The sequence below is a fragment of the Silurus aristotelis genome (assembly GCF_946808225.1).
Source record: "Silurus aristotelis genome assembly, chromosome: 29".
NCBI lineage: Eukaryota > Metazoa > Chordata > Actinopteri > Siluriformes > Siluridae > Silurus > Silurus aristotelis.
This window is the reverse complement of record NC_139602.1, coordinates 5,722,430-5,742,213: the sequence shown is the minus strand read 5'-3', so window position 1 is coordinate 5,742,213 and position 19,784 is coordinate 5,722,430. Positions and strand designations below refer to the sequence as shown.

The following is a 19,784-nucleotide window of genomic DNA, read 5'->3' as shown; positions in this document are numbered from 1 at the left end:
GCCGTCACCTCTTGGGAGACTGTGGGGCGAGCCATGGCCTTTGGATGAAGCCGAGGGCAGCGGATCGACGTCCCTTTCGCAGTCTAGGAGCCGAGTTGAGAGCTCTGGGGATCCCTTGGGTAAAGCGGAGCTCTGAGAGGTGGCATCGCCTTCCAGGAGACTGTGGGGCGAGCCTTCGCCTTCGGTGGAGCCCGGGGGCAACGGGACAACTTCCCTTTCGCAGTCTCGGAGGTGAGTTGAGTGCTCCGGGATCGCCTTGGGTGAAGAGGTGTTCTTGGGTCTCGCGGAACCGGGCTCTCCTTGGGACGCTGAAGTGGAGCGGAACTTTTCCGGAAGTCCTGGGATGGAACCGAGCTCCCCACGGGAATCAGGAATGAAGCTGAGCCCTCCTTAGGGACCTGGAGCGAAGAGGAGCTTTTCTGGAAGCCTAGGAGCGGAGAGGAAGCCACCTGGGGACCCTGGAGCGGAGAGGAGCTCGCCTGAAGACCCTGGGACGAAGCCGAGCTCCTTTCAGGACTCTGGAGCGGGACCGAGCTCTCTGGGACTCTGTGGAGCAGGACAGAGCTCTCGGGGACGCTCTGGGATAGAGAGGAGCTCACGGGGTCGCTCTGGGACAGAGAGGACCTCACGGGGTCGCTCTGGGACAGAGAGGAGCTCACGGTGGAGATCTGGAGTGAAGTGGGGCTCCCCTGGAGAGTCTGGAGCGGAGTGGAGCTCTCCATGAGGGCCTGGAGCGAGGCGGCGCTCTCCTGGAGGGCCTGGAGCGAGGCGGAGACCTCGGGGAGGTCCTAGGACGGAGCCAAGCTCTCTCGGAGGTCCTGGAACGGAGCTGAGCTCTCTGGGAGGTCCTGGGGCGGAGCCGAGCACTCACGGAGGTCCTGGGGCGGAGCTGAGCACTTACGGAGGTCCTGGGGCGAAGCCGAGCACTCACGGAGGTCCTGGGGCCAAACGGAGCTCTCCTCGGGACACGGGAACGGGGAGGAGCTCTCTTCGGGACACGGGAACGGAGAGGAGCTCTCAGGGCCACTCTGGAACGAAAAGGAGCTCTCGGGGCCGCTCTGGAACGGAGAGGAGCTCTCTGTGGACACCGGGAACGAAGCTGAGCGCTCTGTGGACACCGGGAACGAAGCTGAGCTCTCCTGGAGGACCTGGAACGGAGCTGAGCTCTCCTGGAGGACCTGGAATGGCACTGGGCTCTCCTGGAGGACCTGGAACGGCGCTGTGCTCTCTGCGGACACCTGGAACGGAGCTAAGCTCTCCTGGAGGACCTGGAATGGAGCTGAGCTCTCCTGGAGGACCTGGAACGAAACCAGGCCTTTCTGGAGGTCTTGGAGCAGTGCGGAGATCTCCAGGAGGACCTGGGGCGGAGCAGAGCCATCCTGAAGGGCCTGGAGCAGGGCTAAGTTTTCCGGGAGGTCCTGGGGCGGAGCGGAGCTCTCCAGGAAACTCTGGTGCGGAACGGTGCTCTCGGAAGCGGGGAAGAGGTGATAGAGATCCGCCGTGAGTATCCCAAGTTCCCTGGTTAGAAACTGAATGAACCTGGCGCATGAGCTGAACTTGCCTCCAATTAAGTTGACATATGTATAATAATATATAGGTATGAATAACAATAGTCAATAGGAATTATAACAAAATAAATTACTGTCCAATACACTTAGTGAATACACAACATAAACAGTTCAAATATGGTAAAACACAACTACCCAGCAATGAATATGCACTCAAATGAAAATACTTAAACCCTCGTTTTGGTAACTATTTCCATTACAGTGCAACTGCACCTCTAAATCAACACTTGATAATCACACAAAAGTATAAATCTCAACATAAAATAGTAGTGGGCCCACTCACACAAGCAAACACTCACTCACACAACCCCCCGATGCAGGCCTGTGTCGTTGCTTGAGTGCGTTGTGGCCTTTGAAACTTTGAAAACTGGCCTCTTCACTCAAATGAGCCAAACAAAAAAAAAACATAACATGTACCTGTGCTCTGGTGATCACTCACAGTCTAAGCTGAGACATCACACACGATCCTCTGCGAGTAGTGCTACGTTTCCCGCGATCCAAGGCAAACCGAACAGTCTTGATGAATGCACGTTTTCTCCACCGAGTGCTTTTCCACTCACCCAATCACAACCCGAACTCAACTGCTCTCTCGAAGTGTCCAACTCGAAGTAGTGCAACACCACGGTAATACGCTGAATGCAGTATATCAGTCCAAGAAAACAAACCAAGATAACACGCGCTTAGCGGTTATTTTACTGTTTTTTCCCCGCACGAGCGTTTCTGCTTCCGAACTCTCTCGATTGCGCCTCGTCACCCCTTCTCTCATTTAATTGACTCATTAGCCACCAATCACATTACACTCTCATATGCATGGATGGGTATAAAATAATTAACATCCAATCACAGAAAAGATAGTAAAACTAGGTAGTAACCAGCACATGTCTTCCAGGTGCATTTTAACCAAACTTTAGCGAATACAACCTAACTCTTTTCGCTGCCATGGACGAGTTAAAGGGATACACACTAATTTTTTCAGAACACATAAAAAATTTTTAATCTCTTCAAACACAAGATAGTTTAATAAATAGTGTACTTAAACATTATTATGAAACAAACCTTCTCAGCCACAAATATCTGAATAGGGGCAGTTATTTAAAATAAGCTTTTAAATAAGTATGACTGTAGCTTTTATATGCACATATTTTTTGTAAACGAAACATAACTAAAAAGAGGGTTACACTCTCCCCCTTCTAACTTCTCATGCCCTCATGAGGCAAAAAAAATTTCTACATCTGAACTATTGTTCTGACAGCAGGGCAGGGGTTCGAAAGGACACACTGGGGACACTGGGCCATAGGATGGCACCATACAGTGTTGCAGACTTTCTTCTTTACCTTAACCGTATCTTCAATATGTACGACCATCCCTCTATGAATAACTGTTAATGGTTTATCTGAGGGTCGGCCTAATTTATCATAGGTCAGTCTAATCAAAGGCTTTATCTCTCTCCGAGATTTGCGGCACACTGAAGGTTCTGTCTCATGTTCTGAGACATTCTCGGGACCATCGTCTCCCCCTTCTAATTCATGACCCTCTTCCACTTCCACAAGTTGATCAGGAAGTATTCCTGGTTCATCTTCTGGCACAAAATCTCTTATTACACACTCCTGGCCTTGATCATTGTCCTGACAGACGGTTTCTTGCTCTACTGTAAGATGAAAAGTAGGCGGCCTACTCAGTATGCTGACTGGATCTGGGCGGTAGTACGCTTTCTGATGTATCCACTTTCTCACATTCAAAAAGGTGAGGTGATGTTGTGAATTCCAAACCACAAAACCATCCATACGTCAATTCATTTTGTAAATTTAAGAAAAGCACAAATAATAATAAATTATAATTTACTGAGTTGGAATCCAGATTTAGATCACAGAAATCTATACACATGGAACAGGAACATTAGATATTAATCACAGGATATATTTATGTGAAGTGTGTGTGTGTGTGTGTGTGTGTGTGTGTGTGTGTGTGTGTGTGTGTGTGTGTGTGTGTGTGTGTGTGTGTTTTAGTGGAAACTCATGTCTGCTCTTTGGTTCTTAGAGGAAAATCTGAACGTTCTCTTCTGTGGAGAGACTGCTGTGGACTATAAAATAGTTCGATTATAAACTCAAAACAAATCAGACAATTGAGCCCACTAGAGGGCAGAGTTTCTCAGCTCTAAAACAAACCCATTCCCATCAGCAGTTAATCGCCATCTGTGCGGTGATTTGGTGCCCAGGAATGAATACCACCACCTCGCGGTGTGTAGTTGTGTGCAGGTGCCATCCCAAGAGTCCAGTCCAGGTCTTCCCTGCATTCCAGTGAACTAAAGATGACATCATCAGGAAGCAACCTATAAAGTCAAGGGGAAGGCTGGGATTCGGGAGCTCGCTTAGCCGACGCTCTCTTTGATCGTTATTCTGTCCCAAGTTTTTGTGATTTCCTGTACTGACCTACCCCCGTTCTGACTCTGAGTTTGCCTCTTCCCGTTTTCACCATATTTAACTCACTGTCCTATAACAGTAAACTATATGTACATATTTGTTAATTTGTTCACCGGTAGTAGGAGTGTGATGCCATTTCTGTTGGGTGTGTGTTTGTTCCCTGTTTTTGGTGAGGGATTTAGGAAGTGTTTTGTATTTTTATTTTGGGTTTTGTGTGTAGGTAAGTAGTGTTTGTTAAAAGAGTGTTTTTGTTTATTATTTTGGCCTTGGTCCACCCTGAAGTCTATCCCGGTGTTGAACTGAACATACTACAATATACTTTCCGTTTTATAATACCCTGGTGTTTGCGTTTCCATTTCCCATCACACTTTTTACCAAATACACTTCCATCCACCCATTATATATACACCACCCCGTGCCTTTAATCACACAGATGTTTATGCTTTGTCCTAAATTAGAAGTATTCGGCAAGTGCAGGAAGGATGATTTTCTGTTAATAGCGGATTTCTTCTATATTTCCGTTCCATGATTTACGAGTAAGAAGGTGGTTAAGGCTGCACTGTATGAGGCACTAGTGGCTCAGCAGGTCTTACCTGAGCGTAAGATTAAGCTCTCGCTGCTGAGGGAGCTGCAGCCTAGTGTTGGAGAACAGTTGGGTGCTGCTGAACTCCTAAGCAGCTATGGGCTGGCTCTGTAGACCCGGGGTTGCAGATTGCTCTGAAGGAGTTGGAGTTAAAAATTATGCGGCAGGACCATGTGACACAGTTGCTGCAAGTTCAGGAGAGGGATGATGTCTCCAGTGTGCCTGCATCACCGCTCACTCTGAGCCAGTCCACCCTGGTAAGCCAGCCTGCTTTTAATGTGAGCCAAAATATAGCGCTTGTTCCGTGTTTAGAGAGGATGAAGTGAACGCGTATTTCTCAGTTTTTGAAAGAATCGCCACTACCTTACACTGGCCTAAGAGTTTATGGACACTGTTCTGGGAAATGTTTCTGTTCAACTGTCCAGGAAAGCACAGAAAGCAAGTTCAGCTCTCACATTAGAACAGAGTTTAGATTATTAGACTGTTTAAGCTGCTGTTCTTCATGCATATGAGCGCGTGCCCGAGGCGTACCGGCAGAGTTTCAGAAATTCCATAAAAAATAAAAGTGTGACAGATGTAGAGTTAAGCAACTTTATGAACTTATTTTATTAGAGGAGTTTAAGTCTTGTTTACCCAAACAACTCGTAGTGTATCTAAATGAGCAGGAGATCAATGTTCTGTATAGAACTGCCATGTTGGCTGATAAGTTTGTGTTGACACATAAAACTGTGTTTAGTTCCTCGTTCTCAAATGGCACGTCCGTGCGCTCATTAAGAGCACTTAAGAGACTTCCGAAATCCCGTGTTTCCACCGACATTCCTCCTGAAACTCGCGAGTGTTTTTACTGCCAGGAAAAAGGTCTTATACTTGCTGTGTGCCCAGTGTTAATGCAGAAAAATAAGGGACAGGAGGCTAAAGTTAATAAAGTTAATGCCGCAGGTGTTTTCTCGGATGTGCCTGTATCTGAGCCCACTATTGAACCTGCGTTTGAGTCATTTATTTCTTCTGGTTTTGTATCACTAGGCGCAGAAGGGTTAAAGCATCCGATTACTGTTCTTAGAGACATGGGTGCTGCTCAGTTATTTGTTTTAGAAAGCAGGCTACCCTTCTCCAAAGTTTCCTATGCAAGCAGTGATGTATTGATTGAACTCTCTGTTACCTGCGTACCTCTGCATTACATATACTTGGAGACTGAAAGGTCATGTAAAAGTGGCCGTTCGTTCAGCGCTTCCTATAAAGTAGGTTGCGTTTATCTTGTTGAATGACATATCAGGCAATAGGGCCTTTCCCTTACCCGAAGTGGTGGCCGATCCGGTGGAGAACACTCGTGAAATCGCTGTGCTGTATCCTACCATATTTCCTGCCTGTGTATTAACACGTGTCCAGCAGAAGAAGCTGGGGGACATTATTAATTTGTCTAAAACCTTTTTGTGTCAGAAAAAAAAGAGTAGTGGAAAAACCTTGTTCTCCAGAGTCCAAAAGCTCAGACCAGTGTCAAGCTCCCTATGTTGCGGTCTGAATTAGTGACTGCCTAAAAATTTGATCTATACAGTGGCCAAGAAGTGCAAAACACATTAATAAATACAAAAACAAAATAACAAATCAGAAAGCAAATTAACAAATACAAAAACAAAACAACAAATCCGAAAACACATTAACAAATCCAAAAAAAAAAAGCCCAACGACAATTCAGACAAACCGGAAAAGGTATATTTTGTATAGTTTGGGCATGGAAAACTTACCGATCATTGGACAAGACACCTGTCATTCAAGATATACAGGAAGTATTAAATCCTTTAACTTTGTTTCTTGTTCATCTGTAAAGTTCTCTGTTTACTTTAAACTAAATTTTATTTTATTTCGATTAGTGCACCTTTAAATATAAGAAAATACAAAAAGTAACCATTGGCAGGCAAGGAGAAACTAGAATTAATTCAAAGCTACTTTGAGGAAGGACATTCATATGCAGTGATGTTGGAGATGCTGCAGTATATCATGATATAAAGATTAGTTTGTACACTTTTACACATACATTCCAACTTTCTCATTCCCCAGACTGTTGTACTTCAGACGCTTTATAGTCTGATATACCTAACTGGCTTTACCCAAATGGTTCCCTATATAAGAAAATTCACTGTGAAGGAACTTGGACTTGTAATTAATAATAACAAAGATGACTTTATTGTTAATAAAATACTTCTGATGTGAAAATTTTATATACAAAATCTAAATACTTGAAAGTAAAATATGATTTACAGAATAAACCAAAGCCCTGTTGATTTACAGAATAAACCAAAGCCCTGTTTATTTGTATCATTTAATTTAATTTAATTATTATTATTATAAATTGTATTTATTTCTCTATTGTTTTTCCCTCTTTCCCCTAAATATATGTGTATGTAATTGTATTATTATGAACCTGTTCTGTTTATTGAAATGTAAATTGTACTTGTTATTGCCACGTTGTTTGTATATAGCTACTTGCTTAATAAAAGCATAAATCAAAATCAAAAATTAAATAAAGACTGTTGTAAACTCGCAAACTATACCTACCTTTTCCTGTTTGTCTGAATTGTCGTTGTGTTTTCGAATTTGTTAATGTTTTTTCGGATTTGTTATTTTCTTGCATTTTTATTTTGTTTTTGCATTTGTTAGTGTTTTCTAATTTGTTCATTTGTTTTCCAATTTGTTAACATGTGTTGCACTTCTAGGCCACCGTAATTTGTATACAGTGGGGCCCAAGACCAAAGAGCTGTCATGATCTCAAGAACGGTGAGCAAAAATCCCAGAATCACACTGGGGGCCTAGTGAATGACCTGCAGAGAGCTGGGACCAAAGTAACAAAGGCTACCATAAGTAACACACTACGCTACCAGGGACTCAAATCCTGCAGTGCCAGACGTGTCCCCCTGCTTAAGCCAGTACATGTCCGGGCCCATCTGAAGTTTGCTAGAGAGCATTTGGATGATCCAGAAGAGGATTGGGAGAATGTCATATGGTCAAAGTAGAACTTTTTAGTAAAAACTCAACTTGTCGTGTTTGGAGGAGAAAGAATGCTGAGTTGCATCCAAAGAACACCATACCTACCATACATCATGCTTTGGGGCTATTTTTCTGCCAAGGGACTAGGACGACTGATTCGTGTAAAGGAAAGAATGAATAGGACCATGTATCGTGAGATTTTAAGTGAAAACCTCCTTCTATAAGCAAGGGCATTAAAGATGAAACGTGGCTGGGTCTTTCAGCATTAAAATTATCCCAAACACACCACCCAGGCAACGAAGGAGTGGCTTCGTAAGAAGCATTTCAAAGTCCTGGAGTGGCTTAGCCAGTCTCCACATCTCAACCCCATAGAACATCTTTGGAGGGAGTTGAAAATGCGTGTTGCCCAGCGACAGCCCCAAAACATCACTGCTCTAGAGGAGATCTGCATGGAGGAATAAGCCAAACTACAAGCAACAGTGTGTAAAAACCTTGTGGAGACAGAAAACGTTTGATCTGTCATTGCCAACAATGGGTATATAACAAAGTATTGAGATGAACTTTTGTTATTGATCAAATACTTATTTTCCACCATAACTTGCAAATAAATTCTTTAAAAATCAGACAATGTGGTTTTAGGATTTATTTTTCTCATTTTGTCTCTCATAATTGAAGTGTACCTATGATAAAAGTCACAGGCCTCTCTCATCTTTTTAAATCGGAGAAATTGCACAATTGGTGGCTGACTAAATACTAAAAAAAATTTTGCCCTACTGTATGAAGAAGAAAAAAAATTCATTTCAGGATATTTTTCAACTTTGTTTCAACTTTGAATAATGGAAAGTAAAGCTCAAGGTAAGTAAAGGGGTTTAAATTGTGTATGTAGCCCACTTTTATCAGGAACTGTTAACATTTAAAGTTAGGTACAGCATTTAGATAGTAATGATTTCATGAACTTCTTTAATAATAAAATTGAAAACATCAGGCAAGAAATCCAGACGGTTAATATAAATCCAAATTATTTTACAAGTAACCCTGAAGACAGCAGTGTAATTGTAGCAGACAATCAACTACAAAGCTTCACTCCTATTCATGAGAATGACCTAATTTCTTTAATTTCCTCATCAAAATCATCAACCTGCATTCTCGATCCCTTGCCTACAAGTTTCTTTAAACAGATAACTCCAGAGGTAATTGAACCTGTTTTAAAAATAATAAACTCTTCCATTAGCACTGGTTGTGTACCAAAATCCTTCAAACTGGCAGTTATCCACCCCCTTATTAAGAAACCTGACCTTGACCCATGTCAGCTGTCCAACTACAGACCAATATCAAATCTCTCCTTTATATCCAAAATTTTAGAAAAAGTTGTAGCACAGCAGTTATGCTCACACCTACTTATGAATAACATTTTTAAAATGTATCAGTCAGGATTTCGGCCTCATCATAGCACAGAGACGGCGCTAGTTAAGGTGGTAAATAACCTGGTTTTGGCTTCTGATCAGGGTTTTGTCTCCTTACTTGTTTTGCTCGACCTTAGTGCAGCTTTTGACACCATTGATCACACTATACTACTTGCTAGACTTGAGAACGTTGTTGTAATAAAGGGAACAGCTCTCTCTTGGCTCAGGTCTTATTTGACTGATCGCTATCAGTTTGTTGATGTAAATGGTGAGTTCTCCACACTCTCTGAGGTAAAGTTTGGTGTTCCTCAAGGATCTGTCTTAGGCCCACTGCTTTTCTCTTTATATATGCTGCTTCTTGGTGAAATCATTCATAAACATGGGATTCACTTCCATTGCTATGATGATGACACACAGCTATATATTTCAGCAAAGCCAGATGAGAGAGATCAGCTTAAGAATGTTGAGAAGTGTGTAAAGGACATTAGACAGTGGATGCTTAATAACTTTCTTCTGCTCAACTCAGATAAGACGGAAGTACTTTTACTAGGACCACATGCAGCTGGAAGTAAACTTTCCGATTACGTAGCATCTCTGGATGGTGTTTCTGTTTCAGCATGTACGGCTGTCAAAGACTTTGGTGTGATTATTAACGCTAGTCTTTCCTTTGAGTCTCACGTGAATAATATCACCAGGATCGCCTTCTTTCACCTTAAAAATATTGCTAAAATTAGAAATATGATGTCGTTACAGGATAAAGAAAAACTAGTTCATGCTTTTGTTACTTCTAGACACAGTCTCAGTGTTTAAGTCGAGGTTGAAAACCTATTTATTTAGTCAAACCTTTGATCTAAGACAGTAAAGCATTACACCCAGACAGTAAAGCATTACAGTAGTCTAATCTAGAAGTAACAAAAGCATGAACTAGTTTTTCTTTATCCTGTAACAACATCATATTTCTAATTTTAGCAATATTTCTAAGGTGAAAGAAGGCGATCCTGGTGATATTATTCACGTGAGACTCAAAGGAAAGACTAGGGTCAATAATCACACCAAGGTCTTTGACAGCCGTACATGCTGAAACAGAAACACCATCCAGAGATGCTACGTAATCGGAAAGTTTACTTCCAGCTGCATGTGGTCCTAGTAAAAGTACTTCCGTCTTATCTGAGTTGAGCAGAAGAAAGTTATTAAGCATCCACTGTCTAATGTCCTTTACACACTTCTCAACATTGTTAAGCTAATCTCTCTCATCTGGCTTTGCTGAAATATATAGCTGTGTGTCATCAGCATAGCAATGGAAGCGAATCCCATGTTTATGAATGATTTCATCAAGAGGTAAAATTTCGCATTGATTATAAAATACTACTACTGACGTATAAAGCACTTAACGGTCTCGCACCGCAGTATCTGAGTGAACTTCTGTACCAGTATGATCCTCCACACCTACTTAGATCAAAAGGTGCTGGCTATCTGTTGGTTCCTCAAATAACAAAGACGACAGCAGGGGGCAGATCTTTCTCTTATAAAGCCCCACAGTTATGGAACAGCCTTCCAACCAGTGTTCGGGACTCAGACACAGTCTCAGTGTTTAAGTCGAGGTTGAAAACCTATTTATTTAGTCAAACCTTTGATCAGTAGATTTTTTTTCTTAGGTAAAGGCTCAGATCTGGAGGGAACGTGGATATAGAGTGTTTGGTGAACTGGGATATTTGTATGCTGTCGTCCCCTCACATTTACACGTTCACTCAGGTTTGTTGACGGTGGTGTGGTGGGTCGTCTCTTATTCCAGAGATCCCTCATGTCTGTTACCTTCTGGTTCTCCCTTTTAGTTATGCTGCCATAGCGAGTCTTGCTGCACAGAGTCCAAACTGCACAGTGACACTAACGTTCATACAACAATAAGGACACTTAATAATCCATATCCTTCTCTTCCTGTCACCCTCCTCTCTCTCTCTCTCTCTCTCTCTCTCTCTCTCTCTTTCTTGGTCGAGTTAAACATGCTCCTGAGGCTCCAGTGACCACTGTTCCTGCCCCTCTCCCCTCAGTGGATGTTCCCACTTTGTCCAGGCCTGCCTCTGGATAGTGTTCTCTTCGACTGGAGGCCACTCTGTGCAGCTCGGGACTGTTTCTCATCAACACCTTGGGTGCTCCATGAAACTCCGGAGTAAGAACGGGCGTTTTGAGGATGGATTTGGACTGTAGTTAATGTCAACAGTCTGCTACACTGACTCAGGAATACAGTTCGCTTCTGATCATCATCACTGTACCCCGCAACATTGTATATCTGCTTCAAATGGACACTCGGTGCAACCCAGATGAGGACGGGGTTCCCTCTTGAGTCTGGTTCCTTTCAAGGTTTCTTCCTTATGCCATCTCGGGGAGTTTTTCCCTGCCACAGTTGCTCATTAGGGACAAACGTACTTACAAAGAATATATTTACTTTTAATCGCCACATTATCTGTGTAAAGCTGCTTTGAGACAATGTTCATTGTTAAAAGCCCTATACAAATAAAAATGAATTGAATTGAATTTTCAGCTGTGAGTCCCAAAATCTGTGCCGAAGGCTAACAGGTTAACCAATCAGATTTCAAATTCAGCTAGCTGGCCCAGAATAGTGTCAGCGTTGTTCTGTTCTCTGATTGGTTGGTCAGAGGGAAACTGTTACAGCCGAGTTCGACCAGCAAAACACGTCTGTAGCTCTGCACACATTAATACATCTAAGTTAGACTTTTTTATGCCTACAGAGGAAGAGAAATTGATTTGGTCTCGGACATACTTAAAAATCAAGATTCAAGAAAAGCTAGGCCAACCCTGAAGCTAGCTAGTGCACAGTTGCAGTTTGGAGTTGTCTTAGCTGGGGTTCTTGCTTTAGTAAAATGGTTTTCACCCTTCATATGCGAAATGTTTATATTTATGGTATCTATAATTGCAACGTGAAAATGGTGGTATTAAGAGGTGGATTAAGTCGGGTACGTCCCCACTGAAGGCCCAAGTACCAAATGCACGGCCCACCACTGTGTACATGTATATGTTAATGTAGACATATATACTAATGAGCACTGCCTTTAATAATACTGGTTATATGTTTTAATACAAAGAGAATATAGAGAGAAATATTTTTTACTACTGCAATTAAGACCTAATTTCAACAACTGTTTAAAAAATCCTCATTTTCACTGTTATACAGCAGCATGGATGTTGATATTAGACAGACTTTGGATTAATTCAGTATCTGCACACACAATAATCCACAGAAGTAGGACAAACAGTGCAAATACACACACACACACACACACACACATAGCAGAAGATCCCTGGTTTAGATGAATCAAGTTTTTGAGACAGTTTGCAGGGTTTATTTAGTCTTAGAAGCAACTCTGTTCATGAAATGATTAATGTTTATGAACTCCTCCTCTTTTCTCTCTCTCACATGCACAACATCAAGAAGTGACTTTCAGTTAGGAGAAAACGAAACTCCAGTCTTTCTCTCTCTCTTTCTGTCTCTTTTTTGCTCAGTGTGTAAAGTGCATTAAATGGCCGAGGCCAGTATTTCAGTTGATCAGTTTTCAGTGGATCAGTTCAGATGTCCAGTGTGTCTGGATCTCCTAAAGGATCCAGTGACTGTCCACTGTGGTCACAGTTACTGTAAGGTGTGTATCAATGGCTGCTGGGATCAGGAGGATCAGAAGGGTGTCTACAGCTGTCTTCAGTGCAGAGACACGTTCACTCCAAGGCCTGTTCTACACAGAAACAACATGCTGGCTAAAGTGGTGGAGAAACTAAAGAAGACTGAAGTCCGAGCTGCTTCTCCTGCTCACTGTTACACTGGACCTGGAGATGTGGAATGTAATTTCTGTAGCAGGAGGAAACATAAAGCCGTCAAGTCCTGTCTGATGTGTCTGGCCTCCTTTTGTGAAACTCATCTGAAACCTCACTATGAAGTTCCTTCCTGGAAGAAACACAAGTTAATCCAATTGTCTGGAAATCTACAAGAGAAGATCTGCTCTGAGCATGATGAAGTGTTGAAGATCTTCTGTCGTACCGACCAAACCTTCATCTGTTATCTGTGTGTGACGGATGAACACAGAAGCCACGACACCGTCTCAGTTAAAGCCTACAGAACTGAACAACAGGTGAGAAATGCAGGTCTGATATATTCAGTCTGTTCATAGAAATTACATTATTCATCTAAAATCACAAAGTTTTATTCCACTTATTCAATCATTTTCTCTCAGTCTGATGAGTTTGATCAGTTCTGGCTCCTGATTTGTTGGAATGAAAATCTGGAAACTCTCCTGCTTTACTGAATGTGTTTGTTAGTAAAGAAGTGTAAAATAAAAGTCTCTGTATCAGTTCAGAGGAGTCAGTGAACAATTCAACCAACAACCATCTGAACCTCATTTTACACCTTTACAGTGTCGAATCCTTCACTTTTTAATCTGTCATTCATTTACACATTTAACTCACAGTGCTGAATATTTAAACACCAACATCCAGTCTTTTACAATAAGCTGCTTGTTTCTAATCCTGTCCATCGTCGTCACTCCCAATGAAAATCTCAGCATCTTCAGCTCTGCTACCTCCAGCTCCACCTCCTGTCTTTTACTCAATGCCACTGGCCCTAAACCAAACAACATAGCAGATCTCACCACAGTCTTCATCATCTCATACACCATCAACTATAATATGTATTTTATTTGTCCTTAGACTGAGCTGAAAGAGGAGCAGCTGAAATTCCAGCAGAGAATCCAGGAGAAGCAAAAGAAGGTGCAGGAGCTGAAACAGGATGTGAACATTATAAAGGTGAGCAGTGAGCAGAGACGGAGCTGCTCCTAGAAACACTCACAACATGGACATCAAGTCATTTAGAGTCCCAGTAAGAGAGTGTGTGTGTGTGTGTGTGTGTGTGTGTGTGTGTGTGTGTGTGTGTGTGTGTGTGTGTGTGTCCTAACAGCTCAGTGCACAGACAGCAGTAGATGACAGTGAGAAGATCTTTACTGAGATGATCAGCTCCATGGAGAAAAAGCGCTCGGAGGTGACGGAGCTGATCAGGAAAAGGCTGAACTGAGTCAACCTGAACGACTCCTGGAGCAACTGGAGCAGGAGATTTCTGATCTTCAGAGGAGAATCACTGAGCTGAAGCAGCTTTCACACACACACACGATCACATCCATTTCCTCCAGGAAATAAAGTTACATTACATCCACATTTCCAGGAGGAATATGAAGGTTACAGGTTCATTGGCTGTTTCTTAGACTTCAAGAATCCCCATAATTTAAGATTTTATATAAAACTTTACAATTATTGCATTCCTCCACTTCATGTTATTTCTAATTGCTGTATGCAGGTTTTAGCTTCCAGACATCAGAGTCCCAAAACCGACGGACCAAATGTTCCAGCTGATGTCTGTGAAGATTCACTTAGCATCAATGTCAATATCTCATTTGATGCAGTGAGGAAATCTCTCTCTAATCTGAAAAAGAGACTTAAATTCTGCCAAGAGGAATTTATCAAAATCCGTAAACATGGTAAGAGGATCCGTTCCTGATAAAGTGCATCATGTGATCTACACACATTTCTGATCAAAACACAAGCAACGATTTACCCAAATGTCTTTTTTTGGGGGTTTTTTTTGGTTGTAAATTCAATTTTATTTCTTTCTTTACAGCTGAGAACATTCAGATTTTACTCTCAGAACCAAAAAGCAGCGACGAGTTTCTGAAATGTATTTGTACAACACACACACACACACACACACACACACACACACACACACACACACACACACACACACACTTACTTTACATAAATATTCTGTGATTAATATCTGATGTTCCTGTTGTTCATGTGTTTAGATTTCTGTGATCTGACTCTGGATCCCAACACAGTAAATTATTACCTCATTCTGTCTGAGAAGAACAAAGTAGTGACATACAGTGAGACAATGCAGCCGTACTCTGATTATCCAGAGAGATTTTACTACTGCTGGCAGGTGTTGAGTAAAGAGAGTGTGTGTGGACGCTGTTACTGGGAGGTGGAGTTGAGCAGTGAGGACTGTGTGTTCATATCAGTCTCATATAATGATATTAGAAGGAAAGGACGGTTTAATGAGTGTGTGTTTGGACACAACAATCAGTCCTGGTGACTGGAATGTTCTTCTTATGTTAATTTCTGGCACAACAAGTTAAAACTGATCTCAAAGTTCCATCATCCTCCAGAATAGGAGTGTATGTGGATCACAGTGCAGGAACTCTGTCCTTCTACAGCGTCTCTGATACGATGAAGCTCCTCCAGAGACTCCACACCACATTCACCTAGCCTCTATATGCTGGATTCAGGTTTGTCATGTGGAAAACAGGATCATCTATGAGGTTGTGCAGGCCAAAAGAATAATAGTTGGTGTTTTATGGTCTGTAATTTGGAGCTGAAAGAAAAATTTGCTAGGAAATAAATAAAAAAGTGATTTGTTTGTATCATTGTAAAAATCAGATTTAAAAATGATAATTATGCTTTGGTAAAATATATAAATCAATTTTACACCTTAAAATGTCTATGTATGTGGATGTCATGTTTTAGGATTGCTGTGGTTGTTACCAGTGTCCGTCGTTAGAGGGTGCTGGATCAGAGGAGAATAAGTTGTTATGTTGGGAGAAAATAAAGGAAGTAAAAGTGGCTTGGAAAATGCACAGGTGTGTGTTGTTATTTTAATATAGGCAGAGATTTTACAGTGGTGGTATTTAAAAGGGGATCGAGACGAACTGTATTGTAGTTTTTTAGACGAATGTCCTCCCTGGGACGCCTTAAAACCTGGCAGTAGAACTCACTATTCATGGTCTGGTCACTTAATCAATGAACTGGAATTGAGTTGGGGATTTGGTCAGGATTAATGGTGTCCTTAATGTGGAGAAATACAGTTAGATAATAAACATGCTGTATAGCCAATGTCATTAAGAAATTTCTTCAACGTAGAGAAGAACAAGGAGTCCTGAAAGTGATTTGGGTGAGTTTGGGCCCCACAGTGCCCTGATCTCAATGTCATAGAATCCACCTTGGATTACATGAAGAGATAGAAGGATTTGACCTCCATAGAAGCAAGAACTTACCTGGCGAGTTTATTCAATAACCTTGTGTAAGTGGACCTATAAGAATTGATGCTGGTTTTACAGGTAAAGGTGCTCACACAAAATATTGATTTGATTTGGATTTTGTTCGTTTCCTTTCCTTTTGATTCACTGACAAAAATAAACTATTAATTAAACTATTTAATTGTTTTAAAGCATTCTGACTAACCCTAACCCTAACCCTAAAAAAAAAAACCGTCATCAGAATCAGACACGTGTAAATACAAGTGCCCACTGTGAGTGCAACAAGCCGACTCACTAGCTTAGGACTTCAAGGTTCTTTTAAACTCAACACAAAACGTCAGTGAATAAAAGTCTTGAATCCAAAGTTCTTCGTTTGACTGTTTAATTATGAATTTTTAAAACATAAAAAATTTAAATTTTAATCTTTACTTTTCTTACAAATTAATTGCAGTTCCATGTAGGTCAAAAGACTGTGTTACTCCAAAGTCCAGTGGCTTCTGACTGTTTCCCAGGGTTCTATTTCTTGCATACTAAATCTAACAGCCAATTAAATTACATTATACTAGATCACTGACTAACTATTTACATTCTAATTTCTATGTTTCATTTGCAACACAGGTTTTTCTCAGATTTTACAAAATAAACTCAAAATATTATTACTTCCATAGATATGGCTTCAACATAATTGACTAGGCCTTAACATATCAATTACCAACTCAAATCTAAACTGAAGTCATTTACACTCTTACATTTAACACTTTTTCAATTCCTTTTCGCAAGAATCTTCTCTTCACAGGAAAGTATTTAAAGGTAAACATTAACTGGTAAGTATTAACAACTAAATACTTCTCACAGACTATTTAACTGGTAATTTCTATTCTATTCAAGACTTTCTCTTCTATCATCAGTCTTCTCCCTGCAACAAACAAAGTTTAATTATGGGTCTTTAAATTATGCTGGTCTTCGTATGAACTTATGCACTTCGAACAACGCCTTTGGAGTCAGGCATCACCCTCATGATTCTGCCTAACATCCAGTAGTTTCTTGGCAGGAACGAATCTGTGACGAGGACAACATCTACAACCTTTAACTCTTTAAGCGGACCCATTTTTGTATCCGCCATATATTGTATTTGTCTCCAGCACCGGCGGGCATAGACATCATCTTTGGAGACCACACCAGGTGGAAAACTATGCTCTGTTCTCAACGTGAGCAGATGATTCGGCGTCAGAGGCTCGAGGTCATTGGGGTGATCTGTGTTTGTGGTAAAGGTTTCCCATTTATGAGGCTCTCAACTTCGCATAAGAGAGTATGTAGTCCTTCATCTTCTAAGAGCTGTTGCTTCACAACAGAGCTCAGCACTTTTCTCACTGAACAGATTTGATGCTCCCAGATACCGCCGTGGTGAGACGCAGCAGGTGGGTTAAAAATTCATTACACACCCTTTCTCATCATGACTTCATTGATACGAGACTGATCCAGCTCTGCAAATGCCTCCCGCAGCTCTCGTTCAGCACCGACAAAGTTGGTGCCATTGTCGGAACAAATAATTGACACTTGACCTCTTCTGGCTTGAAATGCTGTATGGCATTAATACATGAATCAGTGTCAAGAGAATGGGCTACTTCTATATGCACTGCCCTGACAGTTAAACATGTGAAGAGCACTCCATAACGCTTAGCCTTTGCACGTCCTCTTCTGACCTTGAAAGGTCCAAAATAATGTTGGTGAAGGATGGTTTGTCGGGGAGCAGACGGTCTTGTGGCAGTCTTCTGCAGAGGTTGCACTCTGAAATCACTTTTCTTGCTGCTGCATTGGCTTTTGGTATCCAATACCATTGTCGCAATATGGCTAAGATGTGGTTCCTACCTCCATGTCCACACTCTTGATGGATGTGGTGGAGAATGAGGTAAGCTATTCTGTGCTGTTTATGCAGAATGTCAGGATGCTTGGCCTCCTCAGGCATCGCCGATCTGTTAGATCTGCATGTCTCTGACTCATTCTCATTCTGCTGTCTGTTCTGTTCAAACTCTTTTCTGTTCTCGCTCAGGTGCTGCAACGTCAGTAAAAGTAAAAAGTTAAAATTCGAGGCTGCCGCCTTTTTTATTTTGTGCCAACTGGATTAATTTTAAACGAGCTGCTTCAGTGGATCTGTGCACTTGTTTGAGTTTGTGCATGACACTGCAGCGGATGTCTTCACCTCAACATCATCTTCAATCAGGTAAGGACTCTGTTCAGATTATTCCGGTCATTCAACTTCTTTTTGCAGGAAACTAGGCCCCTGAAACCAGCTCTTACTTTCCATGAAGCTCTGGATTTTCAAACCTCTGGAAGCCTGATCTGCTGGGTTTTGTGAGGTGTTGACATACTTCCACTGAGAAGATGTAGTCCCTTCTCTAATGAAAGAGACACGGTTGGCTACAAACCTCTTGAAACAAAGGGCATCGTTTTTTCAATGTATTTTAGTACTGTTTTACTATTCGTCCAGAAGACCGACACCATCAGGGAAACTTCAAGTTCTTCTTTCAACATTAGATCGATTTTGACTGCAACCATTGCTGCTGTCAACTCCATTCTCGGGATCGGGATCTGTTTGAGTGGAGCGACTCTGGACTTTCCCATCAAGAATGATACATGTTTCTCACCCCGGTCATTTGTCAGCAAAAGATATGACACAATGCCATATCTGTCTTGACTATCGTCTGAGAAATTGTGACTTTGAGCAGCGTTTGTGGGCCCAAATGCAGGGGGTTTTAGACGGAGTTCTGAAAGATGTTCAGACGGAGTTCTGAAAGATTGTCTAAGTCTGTCAGCCACTTCATCCATGTCCGGCCTGCCTTTTCTCTTCATCCCAACCTTTCTTTTCTTGGCAGAGATCTCTTAAAACAAGCTTGATAGGTAGTAGGAGTGGTGCCAAAAAACCCATTGGGTCATACACTAAACTGACTACAGATAAAATGTCCCGTCTTGTGCATAGCTTGTCTGGCAGATGTATTTTGAACCTGAAGCTGTCAGAACTTGTGCACCACTGCATGCCTAATGCCTGTTCCACTTGTAACTCATCATGCTCCAAATCGAGATCTTTGACTTCAGCCGCTCGTCTGTGGTCAGGAATGGAGCTTAGCAGGGCTCTGTTGTTGCTGACCCACTTGGTTAAATGGAAACCACCACTGCGCACAATGTCATCAGCTCCCTCAGAAGAGCAACGGCTACTGACTTCAAACAGTCGTCCACATAGAAGTTCTTGAGGACTGTCTGTATGGCTTCTGGTGTACTCTATGATGCGGCATCTTCCGCTGTTCTTCTTAATGCATATGACGAACAACTAGGAGATGATGTATCACCGAACAAAGGCACACACATTCTGTACTCTTCTGCTTCCACATTCAGATTACCATCTGGCCACCAGAGAAAGCATAGCATGTCCGTGTCTGGAATCCCCACCTGGTAAAACATGGACTCTATATCTGCCATCATGGTTACAGGCTCTTGTCTGAATCTCAACAATACTCCGATAAGGGTGTTAGTTACTGTTAGTCAGGCCCTTGCAACAACTGGTCATTTAGCGACACACCTTGGTAAGTTACAGCACAGTCAAAGACGACTCTAAGTTTTCTCTTTTTTGGATGGTAAACCCCATGGTGTGGAATGAACCGTACTCTTCCATCACTGCGAATCAACTGTTCTTCTGGAATCCATACTGCGTAGCCTTTTTCCAGTATGTTGTCCATAAAAGCCTT

At 41.9% G+C, this 19,784-nt stretch overlaps 2 protein-coding genes and 2 pseudogenes across 4 annotated transcripts in view; 2 read left to right on the top strand and 2 right to left on the bottom strand.

Annotated features, from left to right (window-relative positions):
- The window catches only part of LOC310722600 (uncharacterized protein), a 1,041,764-nt gene that overhangs the window by 377,318 nt on the left and 644,662 nt on the right, over positions 1-19,784 (bottom strand). The window lies entirely within an intron of this gene.
- Positions 1-19,784, top strand: part of LOC310722957 (tripartite motif-containing protein 16-like) — a 112,426-nt pseudogene that overhangs the window by 84,273 nt on the left and 8,369 nt on the right. The window contains exon 10 of the transcript XR_014538314.1: positions 14,628-14,684. The product of XR_014538314.1 is annotated as a tripartite motif-containing protein 16-like (transcript). The remainder of the gene's footprint in view (positions 1-14,627; positions 14,685-19,784) is intronic.
- On the bottom strand, positions 524-5,926 carry LOC310722936 (uncharacterized protein; the record flags this gene model as incomplete). The annotated part of the gene is made up of 3 exons (XM_083535759.1): positions 524-1,208; positions 1,299-1,561; positions 5,866-5,926. 3 exons carry the CDS (start codon positions 5,924-5,926, stop codon positions 789-791), a joined length of 744 nt encoding a protein of 247 aa, XP_083391885.1. The 3' UTR covers positions 524-788.
- LOC310722582 (E3 ubiquitin/ISG15 ligase TRIM25-like) lies at positions 12,407-14,223 on the top strand (annotated as a pseudogene). Its single transcript, XR_014538316.1, has 3 exons — positions 12,407-13,092; positions 13,667-13,762; positions 13,914-14,223. The product of XR_014538316.1 is annotated as an E3 ubiquitin/ISG15 ligase TRIM25-like (transcript).